The sequence below is a fragment of the Lithobates pipiens genome, unplaced genomic scaffold (assembly GCF_037356315.1).
Source record: "Lithobates pipiens isolate NorthernLeopardFrog02 unplaced genomic scaffold, aLitPip1_a1.2 Scaffold_18, whole genome shotgun sequence".
Classification (NCBI taxonomy): domain Eukaryota; kingdom Metazoa; phylum Chordata; class Amphibia; order Anura; family Ranidae; genus Lithobates; species Lithobates pipiens.
This window is the reverse complement of record NW_027507758.1, coordinates 297,766,338-297,789,239: the sequence shown is the minus strand read 5'-3', so window position 1 is coordinate 297,789,239 and position 22,902 is coordinate 297,766,338. Positions and strand designations below refer to the sequence as shown.

Below are 22,902 nucleotides of genomic sequence, written 5' to 3'. Positions count from 1 at the left end.
TCTTTCCAAATAACTGTTCTGCTTTATTATGACTCAATTGAAGGTTTTTATACACATGGTTACGTAGGTATCACATTATCAATACAATTGTACTTTGGTAACAATTAACATAGCGTAGCATAGGCAGGCTAATTTTAATTGGGACTCAAAGAATGCAAACATGTAATGAAAACATTATTAGTGCCATGTGCACAGTGAGTGCAGTGTCCAATACATACAAAATAGAATACAATTATGTACAGAACTTACAAATTTCCTTTACAGTACTGGAGATTTTAGTTTACTACAATACAACAAAAAATAAATGTAATTTTAGTCAAAAGACTAAAACTAATATAGTGTTTTAGTCAAGAATGACTAAAACAAAATCAAAATTTGACATCAAAATGAACACTGGTGAAAAGTCAGCAGCTGCAATATTGGCAGCTGCTAACTTTTTACATTTTCTCAGTTCCTGTCATCTATGACCCTCCATGAAATGTCTGGGCTTAGAGGAAGTGCTGCTGCTGGCAATCAAACTGCGAAAAGAAGAACTGCTGGGAGAACTCGAGACAGAGTGACAATTGCAACAAACAACTGCTTTTTTATTTTATCTTTTAATGGGCTAATCACTTTTCCTATTTTTGGCTAAAGGTTAGCTTTAACCACTTAAAGCGGTAGTAAACCCGCAATTTTTTTTTTTTTTAAACCTGCAAAGCAAAAGGCATAATGAGCTAGTATGCACCGCATACTAGCTCATTATGAAATACTTACCTTAGAACGAGGCCCCGACATCTGGCCCGATCCACGCCGAGGGAGCTGACATGCTCCCTCGGTGTTTCTTCCGAGTATCGCGGCTCCGGCGCTGTGAGTGGCCGGAGCCGCGATATCGTCACTCCCGCGCATGCGCACGGGAGATTTCATTTCGGCTGGTCGGCCACTGCCGGATTTTCAGGCCGAGAATCCCCTTGTGCGCATGCGCCGCCGCAGTCAGCCCCGCATACCGAGGGGAACATCTCCTAAACCGTACAGGTTTAGGAGATATTTTTTTTACCTACAGGTAAGCCTTATTATAGGCTTTCCTGTAGGTAAAAGTTAAAAAATTGAGTATACAACCACTTTAAGATGGAGCCTCTTTTTGATATTTGTTGTTTACAAGTTAAAAACAGTTTTTTTTTTTCTAGAAAATTACTCCCAAACATTTATAAAAAAAATTTCTAACACCAAAGAGAAAAAAATGGCAGTCATTGCAATACTTTGTCACACTGTATTTGCGCAGTGGTCTTACAAGCGCACTTTTTTTTGGGGGGAAAAAATACATTTGAATTATAAAAACAATATATATTTCTATATTTATTTATTATTTCTATATTGTGAAAGATAATGTTACGCCGCGTAAATTGATACTCAACATGTCACGCTTCAAAATTGCACCCGCTCGTGGAATGGCAACAAACTTTTACCCTTAAAAATCTCCATAGGCGAGGTCTAGGGCTAGAATTATTATCGCTCTACCGATCGCGGCGATACCTCACATGTGTGGTTTGAACACTGTTTTTAAATGCGGGCGCTACTAATGTATGCGTTCACTTCTACATGCAAGTTCGGCGGGACAGTGCATGTTTACACTATTTATAATGGCCAAGTGGGAAATCTTTTGCTGGCCTAGCAAAAAATAGAAGCTGTGCAATCAACTGTTACAAGGAGGCAGATATACACAAGGGAATGATTAAGCCATCTGTTAGACTCCTTTAACACCAAAGCAGATTTCAGGCATTTTAGCTCTAGAAATAGCGCCTGTAAAGCACCTGAAAACTGCCTCCCATATTGCCCGAGTGATTTCACTTTGGTGTGCTTGGGGGATGTTAGAAAAAGTCCTGCAAGCAGCATCTTTGGGGCGATTTGGGAGCGCTGTATACAGTGCTCCCAAAATGTCCCTGCCCATTGCAATGAAGCTTCTTTGCGTTTAAAAGTGCCCTGCACGGGTGGCCCCAGTGTGAAAGGGGTCTTAGGTTTTTGTTGTTTTTTTTTTTTTTGTGTCCCCATTGGGTAGATTTATCCTTAATTTTTGCCCTAGTGCCAGGAGGCCAGAGGTGCAGCAAGTGATGGGAACAGCAACAAAACCCAAAAAAATAAAAAAATTTGTTTATGTAGCATAAACATGTGATGTTATTACTGTCTATGCCCACTCCTCTAAACTAAATTCTTATCCTGGTGTTAATTCAGATGAGATCTATCAATGAAGTCACAAACAGCAGTAAAACTATGACAGAAATTCTGACCTTCCTAGCCCTCTTTTCAAAACGAAAAAAAAACTTTGGAGTTGAGACCTTTTTTTTTTCCTCCTTTTGTGTTGCTTTAAAGTGTATGTCCAGTCAAAACGTTTTAAAAAAAGTTGTAAAGGCAGGAGGTTTTTTATCTTGATGCATTCTATGCATTAAGATAAAAAGCCTTCTGTGTGTAGCAGCCTCCCCAACAACCCCCAATTACTTACCTGAGCCCCTTCTCTCTCCAGTGAGGTCCACGAGTGTCTAAGCCATCTGGGACACTCCTGCTTATTGGCTGAGACCCAGCAGCGACGCCATTGGCTCCCATGGCTGTCAATCAAAATCAGTCAGCCAATATCGGGGGGAGGGGCTAGGTCAGGGCTCCGTGTCTGAATAGATACACATAGCTCTGACTCGGTTCAGGTGCCCCCGTAGAAAGCTGCTGGCTGACTCGAGGGAGGGGCAAGGAGCAGCAAAGAGGGACCTGAGAAGAGGAGGATCCAGGCTGCTCTGTGCAAAACCAACTGCACAGAGGAGGTAAGTATAACATGTTTGTTATTTTTTTTTATTTTTTTTAAACAAGACTTTACAATCACTTTAAAGTGTGTCCAATCCTAAAAGCAAAAATGTAATATATTCCAGCATATAAGTCTTTTTAGATGTGGTAGCTGCATTAGTTTCTTTTTTATGGCATTTTTTCCCCCTTTATTTTTCTCCTGTTAATCCTGTAAATACCACACTTCCTAGGGAGGCTTCCCTATATCTATCGAGGGCGCCATGGTTGCCACCCATGCTTGACTTCAAACATGTCTGCCATTGTTCATCTTCATTACATAGGGGATGGTGGGATTAGTAGTTTAAACAAAGATTACATTTTTTGCTTCCTTTATATCACAGGAAGTGACAAGGACACTGCATTTTGGTTAAAATCAACAGATAGCGGTAAAACCTTGACAGGATATCTTGTCATCTTCTGAAACCAAATATGTTTTGGCTGGGCATACACTTTAATAAGTACCTGCGAAAAGGCAATTAGAACTGTTAATCATAGTAACAAATCTAGTACTACAGTAAATTAGATTGTGTTCTTTTGTGACCAAAATTAACAATTTTAATCAACGTGGTATGCACAGCTTAATCCCCTAATTGTTTTTGCTTTGATGATCAACGTAAGTTTTTTTTTTTGTTTTTTTGTTTTTTGTTAGTTGATGTGCAAATGTAAAAGAAAGTTAATATTAGCACTGGCCTTTAAATTAAAAAAGGATTGTAAATTAATGTTTGACTGTGTTATGGAGAACAATATAGGACATGCTGGTTTTACTTTTTCTTTTATTAAAACGGTGGCGAGATGTTATAATCTTGGTGTATTGCATGATGTGCACTCCTGTCTACTGCCATCTACTATAGTAGGTGACACCCCTTCTTAAGGCCCGTACACATGATAGGAAAATCAGATGGAAGAATTTGTACCACAGATTTTCGGATCGTTAGTACGGTGTTTTGACAGCCGATTTAGCTTGTTCGTCAGACAAAAGCTTAATTTGCAGGCTATAAAATTTTTGTCACATGAAACGTCCAATTTTCGTTTGATTAGTACGGGTTTCGTACAAAAAAATTTTTAAGAGCAAGACTACGCATGTTTAGAAACAAAAGAATACATACAAAACTATTCAACACATGATGTCACTTCTGACGTTGTATTCTGTCGTATGAAAATTATCGTATTGTGAGTAAACTTTCGACATAACTAGCATGCCACAAAAAACGGACATTCGGTTGCCTGAAAATCTCAGTGTGTCTACGAGGCTTAAATCTTCTCTGCAGTAATCGCTAGGATTTCAGATAGCTCAGTAGCCTGTTTGTTCTATATCTGGCACATATTTTGCATTTTGGTCTGTGTAAGTAAATGTAGAAGCCCATCTTTTAAAGACATTCGTTTTCGCTCATGGAAAAAAAATGTTTGCTTGATTTTTGCATAAATAGTTTTGAGTGCTAAGTTGCATAAGCAAATACACAAACATCATGGAAAGTTTGTTGCAATAACTGATGGCCTTATACACACCTTCATTTTATTTTCTCAAAATCACCAAATAGTGTAATTTTCAATGTGATTACTTCAATGCAGATGTTCTACTTAAAAGTCAACTATATTGTAATGAGCCTACCACACTTAAATCAGCAATATAAATGCTGTATGTTTTTCTATATAAACTAAGATTTTGCCATGGTCTGCTTAAAGCAGAACTTTAGACCCGGTTCACACTGAGGCAGCGTGACTGCCTCAGGCGACCGGGATCCGACTTTAGCGGCGGCTTGCAAAATGACCTCTGTGTAGAAGTCAATGCAAGTCGCCCCAAAAGTCATACGGGAACCTTTTTCTAAGTCTGAGCGACTTGAATCACTCCAATTAGAACGGTTCCATTGCACAGAACGGGACGCGACTTGTCAGGCAGTTGTCGCCTGACGAGTCGCCCCTGTGTGAACCGGCTCATAACAACTTGATAAAAAAAAAAAAAGTGTTCTTTAGCAAGGAACATACATTCCACATTGTTTAAGTCATTTTTTTAATTAAATTTAAGCAGGTACAATAACTGAGGTAGAATCAATAAGTTCACTGTTGTACAGCGAGATACATGTCAAGTAACGTGACAATACAACAGTGTAAAGCTTTGGTCTATTAATAGGTCCAGGAGGTTGCAATAAACCTTGTTAAACATGTGAACTTGTGGGGAGGATAGGGAATGGGAGAGGATAGGCCTGGATAGGGGGAAGAAAGGGAAGGAAAAGGGGGCGGAAAGGTAAGTAAGCTAGGAATGTCAGGATACCAGTACAAATAATGCTACATACCCCATTATTATGTGAGCAATCAGAATGAAACCATACATTTAGGATTACGAAACCATAATGACCATGTATAAGTAAATTTAGCATACGCAAGGTTCATAAGAGCAAACCTTTTTTCCATATCGCATCAGTAGTTGAGATTGGTGACCGTCTTGGATATGAACAAGACTGTGGAGGTTTTCCACAGTCTGGCGATGTTTGTTTAGTTTTGCTGCATATAGTAGGTGAACTCCAGTACTTCTCGAGTTAGGAGGAAAATGTTCTAGACCAGCATGAAGTAATGCTATATTGGTGTTGGGACTGACTGGTTTGCTAATTATCTAATGCTATATTGGTGTTGGGACTGGTACCCCAGGAAGAAGTCACTTTTGACGAAACGACGTAGGGTTAGCGGCGTGCTGACGTCACCGCATTTCCACGTTAATCCGGAAGGGCGGGCAGTGCAAACAAGAGAGAGCCGGCCGGCTCGTTTTTTATACGCTATACGCTTAGACTCTGCTGGGAATTCGTGAGTTGTTACTTTACTTTTTATATTTTAATAAATCTTTACGGAATTATGCTATGGGAGCTTTTTTTCTTCTCTCTTTGCCGTACTAAATGATTGTGGTGGAACGAGATATACCATAAAGAGGGAGCAGATAGATTGGTGTTACCAACAGAGCCCAGTGTGGGGACCAGGAACGTAACATTTTACAAGCCCGTATGATCTCCTTAAAAAGAGATCTTGACAGCTGGTAAGCCTCCTCTAATTTGGTGGTGGATAATCTCTCTCTACTCTGGGTGCACCTGCTACGTGTGTAAAGGGTGGTTTTTGAGAGTCACCGAAAATGGACTAAGATTCAGCATCCTATCCATCTTTCCTTTTCTTTGGACTGCTTATATGCCTGGAAATCATTACTTTGGCACTATTTTTGCATGTTTTTGGGATTTTTTGTAAATTAGAAAAATGATGTCACTTTATAATTTTGTTTTATAAGTTTTAGCGCAGCTATATTTTTTGATTGTTGGATATCATATTATATTTACACAATTTTGTCACTTGGTGGACTATTTTTATTTCATCATTATGTGTGTAACTTATCACAACATATATTGTCACTAATATATATTGTGTTTTTTTTATATAAAGTGTATGTGTGTGTGTGTATATATATATATATATATATATATATATATATATATATATATATATATATATATATATATAATATAATGTTTGGGGGTTCTAAGTAATTTTGTATATGTGTGCGCGCTGCATGTTATTACATGATTCAGTTTTTTTTTTGCTATTTGTCTCCGGCCGTGTTAGCTGGTTGTGTGTGTGTGTATATGTATGTATTAGGGCTGTCACAGTTAAAGATTAATTCTTCGATTTAAACGTAAATTTTTATTAATTTTTTTGATCAATCAAAATTCTTTTAATCAGTACTCGCGTCTCTGCCAGCTTCCGGGTCTTCAGGGAGTTCCATCAGAGATCCGGTGACGTCCCTGGACTCCTCCCCCTTCCCCAAGTGCCTCTTCTGCTAACGAAGGGAACGGGGGAAGAGTCCTGTGACGTTGAAGTTCTGATTGAACGTAATGCGCATGGGGAGGAGCTACACATGACGTCACCCGCTGCTGCCCTATGGAACTAACACGATTGTTGGCTTTACATGCTGTGTTTTTATCATCTCTTTATGTGAGTAGTTTGTGTTTGAACACACAAATTAAATCTTATACTTAAGCGGTGAGCACTTGGATCTTTTCTACCCATGACCTGGCATCCTTTTTGAGATCTAAGGAGATGTGAGAGAAGTTTATGGTCCGTGTTAACCCTTTTGATACCCGCTTGCATGACCACCTGTTTGTACAGGGGTCCATACCATAAGGTGAGAATGGTTAGTTAGACCGGAGGTGGAGAGATTGTCATGCTACTGTGGGAAAAAAAATTACTTACGTCAGTGCTACAGTTAAAACGTATTTGTGTGAAGTTAAATCATGGATTGTGTTAACTAACTAGTGTCTCGTGATTTGTATATAGTGTATACCACGTTTACCACTGAATAATGCAGAGTTGCAATGCAAGTAGTTGGATCTGTGTGTGCGTTTATAATTAATCAAAATTAGTCAATTAAATTTTTTTTTTAATAAAACACGAGAATTTTAATTGGTAACAGCCCTAATAAATAAAAAATAAATAAAAATAAATACATAATATACATATACACTTCTCTTTTCTTTCAAAGGACGGTATTTTCTATTTTTTGCTTTGATTTGTGTTTTATAACACTTTTTGTATCCATTTCTTAAGAAGCATTTGGCTTTTTGTACTAATTACTTCCATGGGATACTATGCGATTTCAGATGTGTGTGTGTGTATATGTATATATATATGTGTGTGTGTGTGTGTGTGTGTGTGTGTGTATATGAATTCTTTTCTGTATGCCATAGTCCTTGTATATAGATAAAAATACTCATGTTCAACCATGTATCATATGTTTGAGGCATGCTTTTATATGTCAACTAAACAATTGTTATGATTTCTCCTACCACATGTCTTGTGCCTCACTCAAAGTCCAGAAAAAAACTTTCTTATTTAGGGATGGAGGTACATGTTATCATGCACCTCATTTAAAGTCCCAAAACCCCTTTTGCTTTCTAAACCCATCAACTTAACGGTTTAAAAAAGTTACATTTCTGGAATAACAGGATTACTAACTGTCATAATTGCTTGTGTCCTCAACCAAACTGTCAAACGGCTGGTGTCATAACTGATCACATGTGCAGCACCATGGCAGCTGCAGATCAAACAGAAGTGGCTTCCTTGGCTGTAAAGGATAGGAGGGTTTAATTCTGCTTTAGGCTAGGTTCACACTATAGCGATGCGGGAACGCCGCGAATCCGCTGCGTTTTCCCGCATCGCATGCCTCCCGCCGGCAGTTCACACTGCCCTATGCGGACTGCTGGGAGTGTCAATGAAATGTTAATGACACCCCCAGATCCGTCCGCATATCGCAGTGCGATCTGCACACTAGCACAGGAATCGGATCGCATGGTGTGAACACCCATGCGATCCGATTCTGCTGCGGACCAAAAAAAGGGTCCCGTGCGAGTTTGCGGCGGGAGCGATGCGAATTCAGCCATACTATCTGTATGGCTGAACTCGCATCGCACAGACAGATCGGATGTGATTTGCACTGCAGTGAGGTGCGAATCAAATCCAGATCTCTCACCCGCAGCCGTGTGAACCGGACCTTAAGATTGTCAGCAGATCGGCCTCTACAAACTCGGCAGTGCCTAAACATGAAGAGCAATTTTTAATTTTTGACTGAAATTCCACTTTAATTTTAAACCCTTGTTAACCACTTGGTGCAAACAGCGCACAAATGTGGGGCCTCTCAGTGGGTGGGCCTTGGCGACGAGCATCTGCATATTTGCATACCACATTGTAAACGGCTGCGCATATAGCGTGCTCCCTCCACAATTACCGTCAGCTAACTGAAAGTTACAGCCAATCATGGCGGTTACCATAAACCCTGTCTCGCTGCACGACATCTGAAACCCCGTCACAGGGTCGGGAGGCGCTGGCAACAAGGGGTTAAAATTAACCATAAAAGTAGCCACTTACATCATCACTAACTGGCAATGCAGGCTCCTGCAGAGGAACAATTGCACAGGAAGAACTTTCCTGTGCTCTATATGTGCCAGCAGCCAATATCCCTCAGAGAATTCACTTCAACCAGCTCCCCTTCTGTTTGCCTCGCCCACCTGTTAGCCAAATGACTGAGTTTCCTCAGGTGCTTCAAATGCTGGGACTTGTAGAGCAGAGGAGTCTTTTCTGTGTACTTGCTTCTTCACAGGAGCCTTGATGAACAGTTTGTGATGATGTAAGTGGCTTTTCATTCATTTAGATCAGAGGAATTCAAGTAAAACTCATGGAGGTCCAGCCAGTAATTTTCTTACAGTGGAGGCCCAGATCCATGTTTTTGCTGGGGCCAAGATTCATCACATCACCCTGACCCTCATGGTAAAACCGCTGGGTTCTACTGTGTGAACACTTTTTAGTATGATGTCCTGGAAGTGGTGGTGCAAGGCACATTTTCAATACTTTTTATGCAGTGCAGCTCAGTTGTGGTGCACAGCAGCAGACTTTACATGAAGCCATCTGGTGAGCTCCAATCCATTGCAGAAGAATGCACACAATATGTATTATTATATGCAATATGTCCTCATCCCCCCTTTCACATCACAGTACCCCCTTTACATTACAGTCCACCCTTCATATATCCACCCCCTTTACATCACACCCCCCCTTTTTACATTGGTCCCCCTTTTTCATTACAGTTCTCCCATTATCTCGCAGTCCCCCTCAAAGCACAGTATCCCCCACCCCTTCACTGTCCTACCTTATATTGCAGAGGGCGGGAGGAGCTGCCCAAATTTCTGTGTTAAAGGTGGGTAAATGATTGTTTTGGGCCACCCCACAACCAATCACCTGCTTATTAACTGGAAACGTCCTGCCCTTCATCCAGACCTGCCGTGCCTCCCATATTTTGCCCTACCTTGAGAATGACAGCCGCAGGGGCAGGTGGTAGGGGACACTCGGGCTGCTATTTAGTTATTCTGCAGTCAGGATATGACCAGATCCAGATCACATTGATGCCTGATTTAGATTAAGAGAATGAATACACCATGTCTTGTTTTATGTGTCATTTGGTCAAGTATAGGAAGACTACTAGCAGTCCCAGCAAGCGCTAGAGAGATTCCACGTGACAAAGCACAAATCCTGATGCAATAGTGATTAACCCTTCACCTCAAGATGTGGACCAATGAGTTAACAGATGGTCAACAGCACATGTCCCATATGGGTAAATCATTCGGGCAGACCTCAAACCGATATCCAGAGGGGTATGGATGGTGAGACAAAAAAAAAATCTAAGTGCTCACTGGTAACTAGTTGTAAAAGCTTTATTTAAATAAAAATGGCTACTCACAAAGGGCTTAAACATAAGCGCATTTCCAGAGCAGACTCTGTGGTGTAAGAGACCCAGGACGGCAGCGGGTGACGTCAGAAAGTAGTTCTTCCCCCATAGGTGTTACATTCACAGGAACATTGTCAACGGGAGCCATCATTAGTGGTCCACATCTTGAAGTGAGTGAAATGGCAGACACTGGTCTGGATCTGGTCATATCCAGACTGCAGAATAACCAAATAGCAGCCCGAGTGTCCTCTATCACCTGCCGCTGCAGCTATCATCCTCTGGAGGTGGAGGGTTTATCGCTATTGCATCTGGATTTGTGCTTTGTCACGTGGAATCTCTCTAGTGCTTGCTGGGACCGTTAGTCCTCCTCCTACTCCTTTATGGATTATTAGTGGACTTTTATTTATACTGTTTTATGTTTTAATAAGATTTATGCGATGCGCTTTTTTTTTTTTTTTTTTTTATATAATGTTTAAATGAAGATTTAATGTTTTATATGTTTTGAATATGTTAAAGCTAAGTACATAGGATGTACTTGGGCTTTAACTTGACGATACGTTCCAAATTCACATAAAAAAAAAAAAAAAAAAGTTTATTAGAGCTGACCTCTTGGCAAAACCACTAAATAGACATGAAAAATATAAGGACGTTTATTTTACTTTCTAAGGGATTTGTATTTCTGGCCATCTGAATCTAAGATGTATACATCATCACATGGAAAAAATAAGTACAGTTACTACTACTTCAGGATCTTCAAGAACCCCAGAATGTATTTGTGTGATCTGCAGGTACAGTATCTGTGTGCCAGGGAAAAAAAAAAACCTTTGCTGTCCAAAAATAACTTTAGAGCAAGATGACAGGTTTTCACTGACCACATGAGCAAAGACCAGACTTTCTGGAACAATATTCTGTGAACAGATGATTCAGTTTGGCTACAGTAACAACAGACAGTTTTGGTGCAAGCTGAAAACAGCATTTCAGTATAAGAATCTCATAACAACAGTGAAACTTGGAAATTCTATAGTTTGTGGTTGCTTTGCTACTTCAGGGCTTGAGTAGCTTGCAGTCTGGGAAAGCCAGCTGAGCCTAGACAGCTTGCATTCATTAGGTGACTATGACTTCTGCATCGTATCAAATTGTGAAAATTAGATATCATCTGTTCAAAAGCTAAAGTTGAACCAGAAATGTATCCTACATAAATGATCCAATGCACAAATAAATGGCTGAAGTAGAAATAGAGGGTTATGCAGTGCCGGGACAAGGTCATCCAGCGCCCAGGGCAAAGATACCAAACTGCGCCCCCCTTTCCCTTAGGGTTAGGGTCAGGGTGCCCCCTACCCCTGCAATAAACCATTGCACCAGGGGCAGCCGTCCCTCCTGCCCACCCCTTGTCCCAGGCCCTGGGGTTATGGCCTAGTCAGGTCTCTGTTTTAAATCCCATTAAAATGTTGCAGGAGAATTTGAAACAAGCAGTTTGTGCAAGGAAACCTACAAACCTCTTGCAAGCAAAGGGATTTTGTAGAGTTGATTCAAAATAGCATAAATTACTTCTTGTGGACAACAGCGGAAAAACAGGTCAGAGATGTACTTCGTTTTTCCACAGTACATCATTACTTTCTGTTGCTATGTATGTTGAAAGTTTCCATGTAGACACAGTTTGTATGAGGATCTAATGTTTGCTTGTTCACATATGTTGGAAAAGTCAAAAATTACCATGTTTACTTACTGTTTCATATGACTGCATGTCAGTTTTGAAAAAGTGTGCCTACAATAACCGTTTTTCTTCTTACCTGACTTTGCACAGGGCTCTGGGATCAGATACTGGAGGGTCCACCCGTAACCCAGCATCTCACTGTGGAATAGTGGGCTTTAAACCCACATATGGACTTGTTTCTCGTCATGGCCTTATTCCCTTGGTAAATTCTATGGATGTTCCTGGAATTTTAACCAGATGTGTAGATGATGCTGCAACAGTGCTTGGTAATGTACCATATATATGTATTTAGTAGTGTATGTGAGGAAGAAAAATGCCCATTTATAATACATCCCCAATTCCCAAAAAATTGGGACACTGTGTAAAATCTACATAAAAACAGATTGCAAGGATTTGAAAATCTCATAAATATTTTATTCACAATAGAAAAGGGAAAATATACCAAATGTTTAAACTGAGAAAATGTACCATTTTAAGAAAAAAAAAGGTAATTTTGAAATTGATGGCAGCAACATGTCTCATAAATGTTGGAACAAGAATGCAAAAAGCTAAGGGGTTCTAGCAAGGAAGAGCTGGAAGAATATTTTGAAAAAAAATTAGGTTCATTGGCAACAGGTCAGTAAACTGGGTATAAAAAATCTTAGTCAGAGTTAGGGGTGCAACGGATCGTCACCGATCCGTGATCCAAACGGGTCACCCCGGTCAGATCGGCACATGCCGCGATCCGCGGAGTGCTCCGCGGTCTCGGCCTTAGGAGAGGCTGCGGCTTCGGCCTAGCTCCGAAGCGGCGGCCATCTTTCTACACCCAGGCTGTTTACACTGATCGCTCTGACGGAGCGATCACTTGTAAACAAACCGGCATCATGTCATGAAGCCAGTTCCTCTCTCCCCTCCTCTGTACTAATCTGTACAGTGGAGGGGAGAGATCCAGAGATGGAAGCAGCCATCCCTCCATACCCTGTAGTACCCAGCAATACCCTAGCAATATCCTGCCTGCCAATACTCTGCGATACCCTGCCTGCCCATACTCTGCGATAATCAGCCATACCCAGCCATACTTGGCCAATATTATAGTAGGGGAGATTGTGGATATTACAGTGGGGACTATATGGTGGTGTAATTTTCACAGGTTTTTGCAAATTAAATTATTTGCTGATCCGAAAAATGATCCGATCCCTGACTCTGATCTGAGGAACGATCCGATCCGTGAGTTTTTTGATCCGTTGCACCCCTAGTCAGAGTGTCCCAGAAGTAAAGATGGGCAGAGGTTCGCCAATCTGTGAAAAGCTGCTTCTAAAAATTGTTGAACAATTTGAGAATAATGTTCTTCCACGTAAAATTGCAAAGACTTTAACTATATCATCTATAGTACATAATGTCGTCAAAAGATTTCAAGAATCTGGAGAAATCTCTGTGCATAAGAGACAAGACCGAAATGCAATATTGGATGCCAATAATCTTCGGGCCCTCAAACGGCATTGCATTAAGAACAACCATGATTCTGTGATGGACATCACTGCATGGGGCTCAGGAATATTTAAAAAAATCGCTGTCTGTGTACACAGTTTGCCATGCCAGCCAAAAATACATATTAAAGCTCTATCATGCAAAGAATATGCCACATATGAACATGATCCAGAAGTGCTTTGGTCTTCTCTGGGCCAAAGCTCATTTTAAAATGGCCTGTGTTAAAGTGGAAAACCATTTTGTGGTCAGATGAATCGAAATTTGACATTCTTTTTGGCAACCATGGGCACCATTTCCTCTGGGCTAAAGAGGAGAGGGACCTCCCAGCTTATCACTGCTCAGTTTAAAAACCTGCATTTCTGATGGTATGGGGTGCATTGGTGCATATGAAATGGGCATCCATGTCTTTTTCAGGGAAGGCCTTGTATGTTTCAGCAGGACAGTGCTAAATGGCATATTACATGTATGACATCAGAATGGCTTTGTAGTAGAAGAGTCTGGGTGCTTAAATGGCCTGTCTACAATTCAAACCTTTCCCAATTGAAAATATTTAGCACATCTTGAAACGAGAAATATAACAAAGACCTAGGACTGTATTCTCATACATTTACGGAGTGTTGTTGAAAGCAGAGGAGATGCTTCACCTTGGGAAAACACGGGGTTGTCCCAACTTGTTTGAGAAGTTTTGCTGCCATCAATTTCAAAATTGCCATATTTTTTTCTTAAAATAGTACACTTTCTCTGTTTTAAGCATTTGATGTTTTTTGTTTTCTTTTGTGAATAAAATATGGGTTTATGAGATTTACAAATCCTTGCATTCTGTTTTTATGTAGATTTTACACACTGTCCCAACTTTTTTGAAATTGGGGTTTACAAAAACATTTTTTGCTTATAGCTTTACATAAATTTTCAAATTGGACAGGTAAAAAGTTGTATAGCAAGTATGAGACCAGCAGTTTTTTGGGATTTGTCTGTGTTCTTGTCCTTAATGGCTGTAGCCGGTTTCATCCACAAGATGGGGTCTTCCAGTGTTTTAGTTAACTCGAGTGTGAACTGTGAAGAGGTCAATTACAAAAATATAAACTCCCTCAGCTGTTCTCAGGGAGTGAATTCATATATACAGTATACAGTACTTAAATCTATATACAACTACGTATAAAGATCACAAGGAAACAGACACCATTATTAAAGTGCTCTGTGTCACAAATAAAAGTGCTACATGCTTCACAACTTGGTGTCCAATTACAGTCTATATTCAGTGTTGCATTCACAGCATGCCGCATGTATTGTGCTTCCCCAATCCTCTTTATGAAGTCACCACATGGATCACCTCCACCCACTGGAAACACTCACTAGATATAATGACCCTTTAAACCCAGGGTTAATATCTGCTTTAGGAGGGGTTTCTACCACTCCTTCTACCATTTTTTTTTTCTCCACCAAGGGTTTTCACCACTCCTTCACTACTTAAATACATCAGCTTTATGCCAAAGACCAGATCGACCCTTTATTCACCCAAAGGGGGTCGCTTTACCACTTAATCACCACTACTTTATAAAGCACTCATATGCATGTCACATGGAAAAATCATAAAGGAATTCCATAGCATAAAACCATTTCTTTCTTTAAAAAGTTTTAAAACAATCTCACTCACATAGATGGTGCTGTTCACCAGCACCCAATAGGGTAGTACATTGGACCTGGTACTGCAAAGAAATAAGTGCAATATCTGGGTGCTGGGAGACAGCACAATCTATGTGAGTATGATTGTTTTAAAATGATACCTGTATCCTTAATCCCATGTTTGATGAACATGCCACAGAGGACTGGATTAGGGATTCCCAAATTAGGAGAAGGTCACTATCGGGATTCAAATTGGTTGAGAAATAATTGGGTTCTTTACTTTGTTCTTAATTTGGGGATAATTTCTTTAGGCTCTCATTTAAATGCTACTGCCATGTTCTGGTGAGTGGGGTCTGGTTTAAGGATACGAGCAGTGAGATTGAGGCATGGTCTGACCATGTGCTGGTATCTGTTTGGGTCTGCAGGAAGGTAAAGGTCTCTATGTCTTACAAAAACAAACCAATCTTAGAGTAATGGCTATTGGCAGTCTATTAAAATGTGTAGTCCCCGGTATTCAGGTGCAGAAAGCGCAAGGTGTCAATTAATTTTAGAGAGTAGGGAATAGGCAATATATAAGTGACAATATAAGACAATTATAAGTGTCAGGAGAAGTAGGAGCTACTCTTCGAGGAATCTATCTTGGGGTCTGGTGGAAAGTTAAAATCTCCTCTTGAGAACCAAAGTTGCTTCCCCAAAAGAATCCAGTTTCCTTTTTTTTTTTTTTCAGGGATGTAGAGACCTTTGACGTTTAAGAGATACAATATGGATAGCTAGCGATGTGTTCTTGGCAGACATGGTAGGCGTAGGGTAAAGGAGAAGTAGGGAATAGGCTAAATTAGAGGTCAACCAATATGAGTTTTTCTCTGCCCGGTGCCGATATTTAGAAATTGTGGCGGCCGGTGGACGATATATGATGCCGTTACGTTAGACCGATTTTTATTTATTTTTTTCCCTTCATCTCATAAAATCTAACCTTTCACACTGATTTTCAGGCGCTTTTGGGCTAAAAATAGCTCCTGTAAAGTGCCTGCAGTCTGTGTGAAAGCCTGAGTGCTTTCACACTGAGGCGATGCGCTGGCAGGACGTTAAAAAGTCCTGCAAGCAGCATCTTTGGAGTGGTGTATACCGCTCCTGCCCATTGAAATGAATGGGCACCGCTGCCAGAACACCTGCAATGTTATTTGTGAGCGGCGCTTCACGGGCGCATTTAACCCCTTCCTCAGCCATTAGCTGGGTTATAAGTGCCCCGCTAGCAGCCAAATAGCGCCGCTAAAATGATGGTAAAGTGCCGCTAAAACTAGCAGCATTTACCGTCAATACCTGGCCGCTCCAGTGTGAAAGCAGCCTTAAGTAATAAGCGATACCAAAAATTTCTTACATTTAAACATTTATTAAACAAAACAAACCTCCAATCAGTTCACTTGTATGTATAATTTAGATTTTAAAAAACCTATATATTAAATACACAAAACCAGGTACTCAAAACTTTTGGATGTAAAAAATGGGCTAACTTTACCGTTTTTTTTTTTTTTTTTTTTTTTAAATTGCATTTGAAAGACCGCTGCGCAAATACCGTGGGACATAAAATATTGTAACAACCGCTATTTTTTTTTCCCTAGGGTCTGTGCTAAAAAATATATATATTATGTTTGGGAGTTCTAAGTGATTTTCTAGCAGAAAATACAGGATTTTTACTTGTTAGCATCAAGTGTCAGAAAAATTTAGTCTTTAAATGGTTAAACTGAGAACTCTACACAGGGAGTTCAGTTCATTGATAACTATAAACATTGTATCTCTTTGATCTTTTCTTGGCAGACTGCCCAGAGAAGTCTCCACAGACTTCAGGCAACTTGCATTGACTTCTATTACAGAAGTCTTTTGCAAGTTGCCCTGAAGTGATAATCAGCCTTTTTCATGAGCACAATCAGCCCATGCCGATTAATTAAACGCCAAATATTGGCCGATATATTTCCTTTCATTTTGCAGGGGCACTTAATCTATCATGTAGGTCCCTGTAACCGTCCCTTTGCTGTTTTGAGAGTCCCTCCTCTACTGGAAGATGTGGCTGCACCTACTGAACAGTAGACATGTTGCCATTCATACATGGCTGGATCTAGAGGGAGATGTTGGGGAAGGCTGTGCTCCCTATCCCCTTGATTTCAGTTGTGCCCCCCATCATCCATGGTTGCTGTGCCGGTTGGGCTCCTTCTCACAACCCTGTTCTGAGCACAGGCAGCACAGCTCCTCTCCCCCTCCCTCCTCCTCCTCCTCTCACTTAGCACACAGCTCAGATCGATTCTCTTACAGGCAGCATCTATCTGCAAACGGGTATGCTGCACAGCTGTTTTTATGTGGAACTTCATAGGTCAGAACTGCAGCATAGCAGGCAACTACACAATGTGCAGATAGAATCAATCCGAGATGGGAGGGGGAGAGCAGATGGCCCAGAGCTAACCTCAATCAAACAGAGAAGGAAAGGAGGTGGATGCTGACGAGCATGTCGGCATGAATATTCACACTAAGACTTTAGCCCCTCCCACGGGTATTTACCTCAATTTTATCAGAAAGTATGCACTTCTCAGAGGGCTGGAAACAGTTTTATGTATTAGTAACTCACAGGGAATAGGATAAAGCTAAAAAAAAAAAAAGGGAAACCCTTAGTTCTCTTTTAAAGGTAAATGGTGGTAGACAGGGAGTAGAGTGGGTCAAATGTAGGGATACTAACAAAAAATCGATTCATTTGCATAATATAATTTTTCCAACTTCAAGTCAAAATGGTCAACAAATCATGTTTAGAGATGTATGCAATTTAGAATAAGCTATGGAGATGTTTGGACAACAGTTCTTTTTATTCCCAACGTAACTTTAAGATATATTGGTACCACAATACACCTCTTTGTTTTTCAGGTTTGCTTGCTGGGCATGATCCACTAGACTCAACAACAATCCAAGATCCCTTTGAAACATTCACACTTCCAGATGTGATAGATGTAACCAATCTTTGTGTAGGGATTCCAAAGGTAATAATCAAACTTTCACAAAAATACAATTAAAATACATAATGACATGTTGGTGAAGAAAAAAACAAGTTTACTTACTATGGAATCTACTGCTCTAGAATTTTTTGTTTTTGGCCTAAAAATCCTAGTCTTGTTAGAAATATCGGTTGCCACTTTCATATGAATGATAATCTTTTGTTCTGTATTTTAAACTGGCTGTCATTTGACAAGCAGTTCATACCTAGAAATCACAAGACTCCTAATAATCCCCCATCATCCACCCCCCCCCCCCCCCCACGAACATTGGTGTAGAGCACCTTGTTTCATTGGTATCAGTGGTACTGGGATCTAAATTACTACATTGTTTTGGTGTCAGTAGGGCTGGAAACAAGTTTTCAGTCTCTTTGAGTAGAACTAAACGCAAAATTGTTTTCATTTTGGAAAAGGTAAGGGAAGGTTATAACGCTTGTCAGTATAGTTTGTATTGCCATCTGTGTCACATTACTATGATTTCTATACACTTCCTGTCCTATAGCCAAACCAGGAAGTGAAGGGAAATCCCTCCAAAGCCAGATCATTCCTGGCTGTGTCCCCATCGGAAAATTTCCCCTTTATTTCCGTTCTTGGGCCAACCCAAAATTTGGTACAGTATTTTCTTTCTCTTTCAATCTCAGTGATAAAGGTAAACAGAGCAAAAATACAGGGTCAATCTCTCTAATATCCGCAATAAAAACCTGATGGATGTTCTAATCCCTCTCCACTTCAAAAGGGGAAAAAAAAAAAAAAAAATAGGCCAGTTTCACACTAAGGCAGTTTTTAGGCATTTTAGCGTTAGAATTTGCCTCTAAATAATGCCTCCCATTAATTTCAGTGTGACTTTTCACATGGGCGGTGCATCTTTGAGGGGGTTTGGGACCGCTATATACAGCGCTAACAAAATGCCCTGCCCATTGAAATGAATGGGCAGCGCTTCTGAAGCGCTGGTGATTTTACCCCTTCGGCCCCCAGCGGGAGTTAAATGTGCCCCACTAGCGGCCAAAAAGTGTTGCTTAAACAGCGGTAAAGCCCCGCGTCCCCATTGTGAAAGTAGCCTTATTTATACTTTAACTACTTGCCCACCTCCTTCCTAACCAAACCAATTTTCAGCTTTCGGTGCTCTCACATTTTGAATGACAATTACTCAGTCATGCAACACTGTACCCATGTAACGTTTTTGTCATTTTTTTTTTTCACACAAATAGAGCTTTATTTTGGTGATATTTGATGTTTTTTTTGCACTATAAATAAAAAAAGACCAAAACTTTTGTAAAAAAAAAAAAAAACTGCATTTTTCTTCATTTCTGTTATAAAATGTAGCACATTAGTAATTTTTCTTCGTAAATTTTGGGCAAAATTTATACTGCTACATATCATATGGTAAAAATAATCCAAACCAGTGTGTAAATTATTTGGTCTTTGTGAAAGTTATAGAGTCTACAAACTACGGTGCCAATCATTGAAAATTGATCACACCTGATGTATTGACGGCCTATCTCATTTCTTGGCCACATACAGAGGCCCAACATGCAGGGAGCACCATTAGGCTTTCTAGGGACATAAAGTGTACATATAATGCACATATAATTTCTAGATTACCTCTTAAGCCCCATACACACGATCAGATTTTATGCTGATTTTTTTTCCTTCAAATTTACAAAAAACATATGAGGTCACACCTTAGGAATTTCAATTTGTATGCAATCAGGCAGGCCCTTGCACTACATGGTTTTGGTAAATCTGAAGACAAAAATCAGCAGAAAAACTGATAGTGTGTATGGGGCTTAATACTTTTAAAGGTCACCAGGACAATGGAAACACCCCAAATTTACCCCATTTTGTAAAGTAAATACCCCAACGTGGCATAATAATTGAGTCTTTTGAACATGTCATTTTTTTTTTTTTTTTTTTTTACACAAGTTTTTGGAAAATGTGGAAAGAAAATGAAAGTTTTTTTATTTTTTTTTACACAAAGTTGTCCATTTATAAGATATGTCTAACACATAGTATGTATATAGAAAAAATGACATCCCAAAATATATCATGCTACTCCTGAGTATGGCGATACCACATGTCGGAGACTTTACACAGCTTGGCCACATAGAGACCCAACATGCAGGGAGCACCGTTGGGTGTTCTAAGGGCATACATTTCAAATCCAATTTAACTACCTATTACACGTTTGTGAGGCATTGATGGGCACTGTAGTGGCTGTGACGGGAACTATAGTGCCATGGATGTGGCTTGGATGAGCCCTGATGTGCTTTGGATGTTGCACGGATGAGCATGAATGAGCCATGGGTATGGATGGTGCACGGATGAGCCATGGATGGATGAGGTATGGATGGATGAGCCATGGATAGAGCACAGATGAATGAATGGAGCCTGGATGGATGGACTAGTCATAGATGGAGCATGGATGGATAAGCCATGGCTGGGCACAGATCAGCGCCGTGGGAACTTGACATTCAGCCCACAGCGCTGCTGCACCCATCTCTCCCCCTCTCCTTACACGCTGTACTGATTGCCATGAGGAGAGGGAAGGAGCCGAACTGAACACGTAAGCACACCGTCATCGGACACACAGCCTGGCCAAATACAGAGGCCCAACATGCAGGAAGCACCATCAGGTGTTTTAAGGGCATACATTTCAGCTGCATCTGGAAAAGTAAGGACAGAACAGAGAGTTTACCTCATATCACGCTTTCTTCCAACACCTCAGGCCTCATAGCAGCTACATTGGCTGCTATAGTGGTAGCCCTTCCAGTGTTGACAGGCATTTATTACAAGATTTTGTAGCATTTTAATATAATACACTTGTTTTTTCTTAATCAACACAAGCTAGTTTGAAACATCTGAAGCATTCATATAACCCATATGCATAAACCGTATTTCTGCTGTCTACATTAGTGAGTTAGTGTATCTAAACCCACATCTTAAAAAAACTATCAATAAATGGTGTATTACATGCTGTTCATACTCACTCAGTCACTATAAGATTTGTTTTCTTTATTCTGCAAAATCTGGGTTGATCCTGCTGTCCTCTATCTCCTCCTTTATTATTATTATACAGGATGTATATAGCGCCCACAGTTTACGTGGCACTTTACAATAAAAAGGAGACAATACAGTTACAATACAAGAGGATTAAGAGGGCCCTGCTCAGAAGAGCTTACAATCTGATAGGGTTGGGCATGAGGTACAAAATGTTGTAACTGTGGGTAATGAGCTGATGGAAGTGGTAGGAGATTAGTTGGAGACGTGATAGGTTTTTCTGAAGAGATGAGTTTTTAGGGATCGCCTGAAGGTAGCAAGAGTAGGGGATAGCCGGACCAGTGGAGGTAGCGAGTTCCAGAGGATGGGAAAGGCTCTGGAGAAATCCTGGAGACGTGCATGGGAGGAGGAGATGGGAGAGCTTGAGAGTAGGAGGTCTTGAGAAGAGCAGAGAGGACGATTTGGGTGATATTTGGAGACAAGATTGGTGATGTAGCTCAGGGCAAATTTGTGAATGGCTTTATATGTTGTGGTTAATATTTTGAATTTAATTCGCTGGGTGATTGGGAGCCAGTGTAGGGATTGGAGGAGAGGGTTGGCCAACACTGAGCGGTTGGTAAGGTGTATAAGTTTTGCATCAGCATTCATGATAGACTGAAGAGGGGATAGTCTATGGAGAGGCAGGCCAATGAGAAGGGAGTTGCAATAGTCAAGGTGAGCGATAACAAAGGAGTGAATGAGGGGCTTGGGGGTTTCATTTGTTAAAAAGGGGCAAATTTTAGAAATGTTACGGAGGTGAATTCTACAAACTTTTGACAACGATTGGACTTGGGGCTGAAATGACAAGTCAGAGTCTAGGGTTACACCTAGTACCCTGGTGTGAGGTGAGGGGTTGATAGTTGCATTGTGGATTTTGATGGAAAAGTCATGGAAGGGGGCATGGGCAGGGAGAAATATTAATAGCTCAGTTTTAGAGAGATTTAGTTTAACTAAATCTCTTCCATACCTTTTTTTTTTTTTATATATATATCTTCCAAGTGCCCAGCAGTGCATATCTGTGCCCCATCAGTGCCCAGCAGTTCTCTACTGTGCCCCATCAGTGCCACATCCATGCTCTACAGTACCCCATCAGTGTCAATACAGTGCTTATCAGTAAGTACCCATCAGTGCCACTTTATTAGTGGATCCTCATCAGTGCCCTTCAGTGCCATAAAAAAGTGTTAAAAAAAAAATGCGTTTTCATTTTCTTTACACATTTTACAAAAACTTGTGCGAAAAAAAGACTCATTATGCCTCATAGAATATATGTTGGGGTGTTTTCTTTCCAAAATGGGGTAATTTTGTGCGCTTTTCTATTGTCCTGGTGCTCCAGGGTGTTCAAAAGTGTGATGGGTAGGAATGAAATTATATGTGTAATTTATGTCCCTAGAACACCTGCATGTTGGGCCTGTTATTGCCATACTCGGGAGGAGTAGCAGAATGTGTTTTGAGGTGTAGTTGCAAGTATGCTTATGCCATGTGAGAGAAATAACCTGTTAATATGACAATTTTGTTAAAATAAATAAATAAATATCTTAATTTTGCAAAGATTTGTGGGGAAAAATTTAAAACATGAAAAACTCACCATGCCTCTTACTAAATACCTTGGGATGTCTATTTTCCAGGCTTTCCTGGCTTTTTATGGGCCATACACACTGCCCGAAAATTGGATGAAAAATAGCACTTTCAACGCAATCGTACGATGATCGGATCGTTCGTACAGAGCTGTCGAGAGCCGTTCACGACAGTTCATCCGATATTATTAGATCGGGCAAACCCAAACAATTTTCTTGTACGATACCAGATCATACGATTGTCATTTTAATCAGTACAGTTAGTATTACAACACGCCACACAACTTCCGATTTTTCTTTTTTATTCTGTCGTATGAGAATTTTTCATCACTTTAGCAACCTATTTTCAATAGGCGACTAGCAAGCAAAGGAAAAAAAAAAAAAAAGACGATCTGTCGTCCGATT

General features: G+C 40.3%; 1 protein-coding gene across 1 annotated transcript in view; it reads left to right on the top strand.

The window, feature by feature from the left end:
* Positions 1-22,902, top strand: part of QRSL1 (glutaminyl-tRNA amidotransferase subunit QRSL1) — a 65,253-nt gene that overhangs the window by 31,500 nt on the left and 10,851 nt on the right. Inside the window, exons 6-7 of the mRNA XM_077487169.1 lie at positions 11,856-12,031; positions 17,763-17,875. Coding sequence (XP_077343295.1) covers positions 11,856-12,031; positions 17,763-17,875 — 289 coding nt within the window. The remainder of the gene's footprint in view (positions 1-11,855; positions 12,032-17,762; positions 17,876-22,902) is intronic.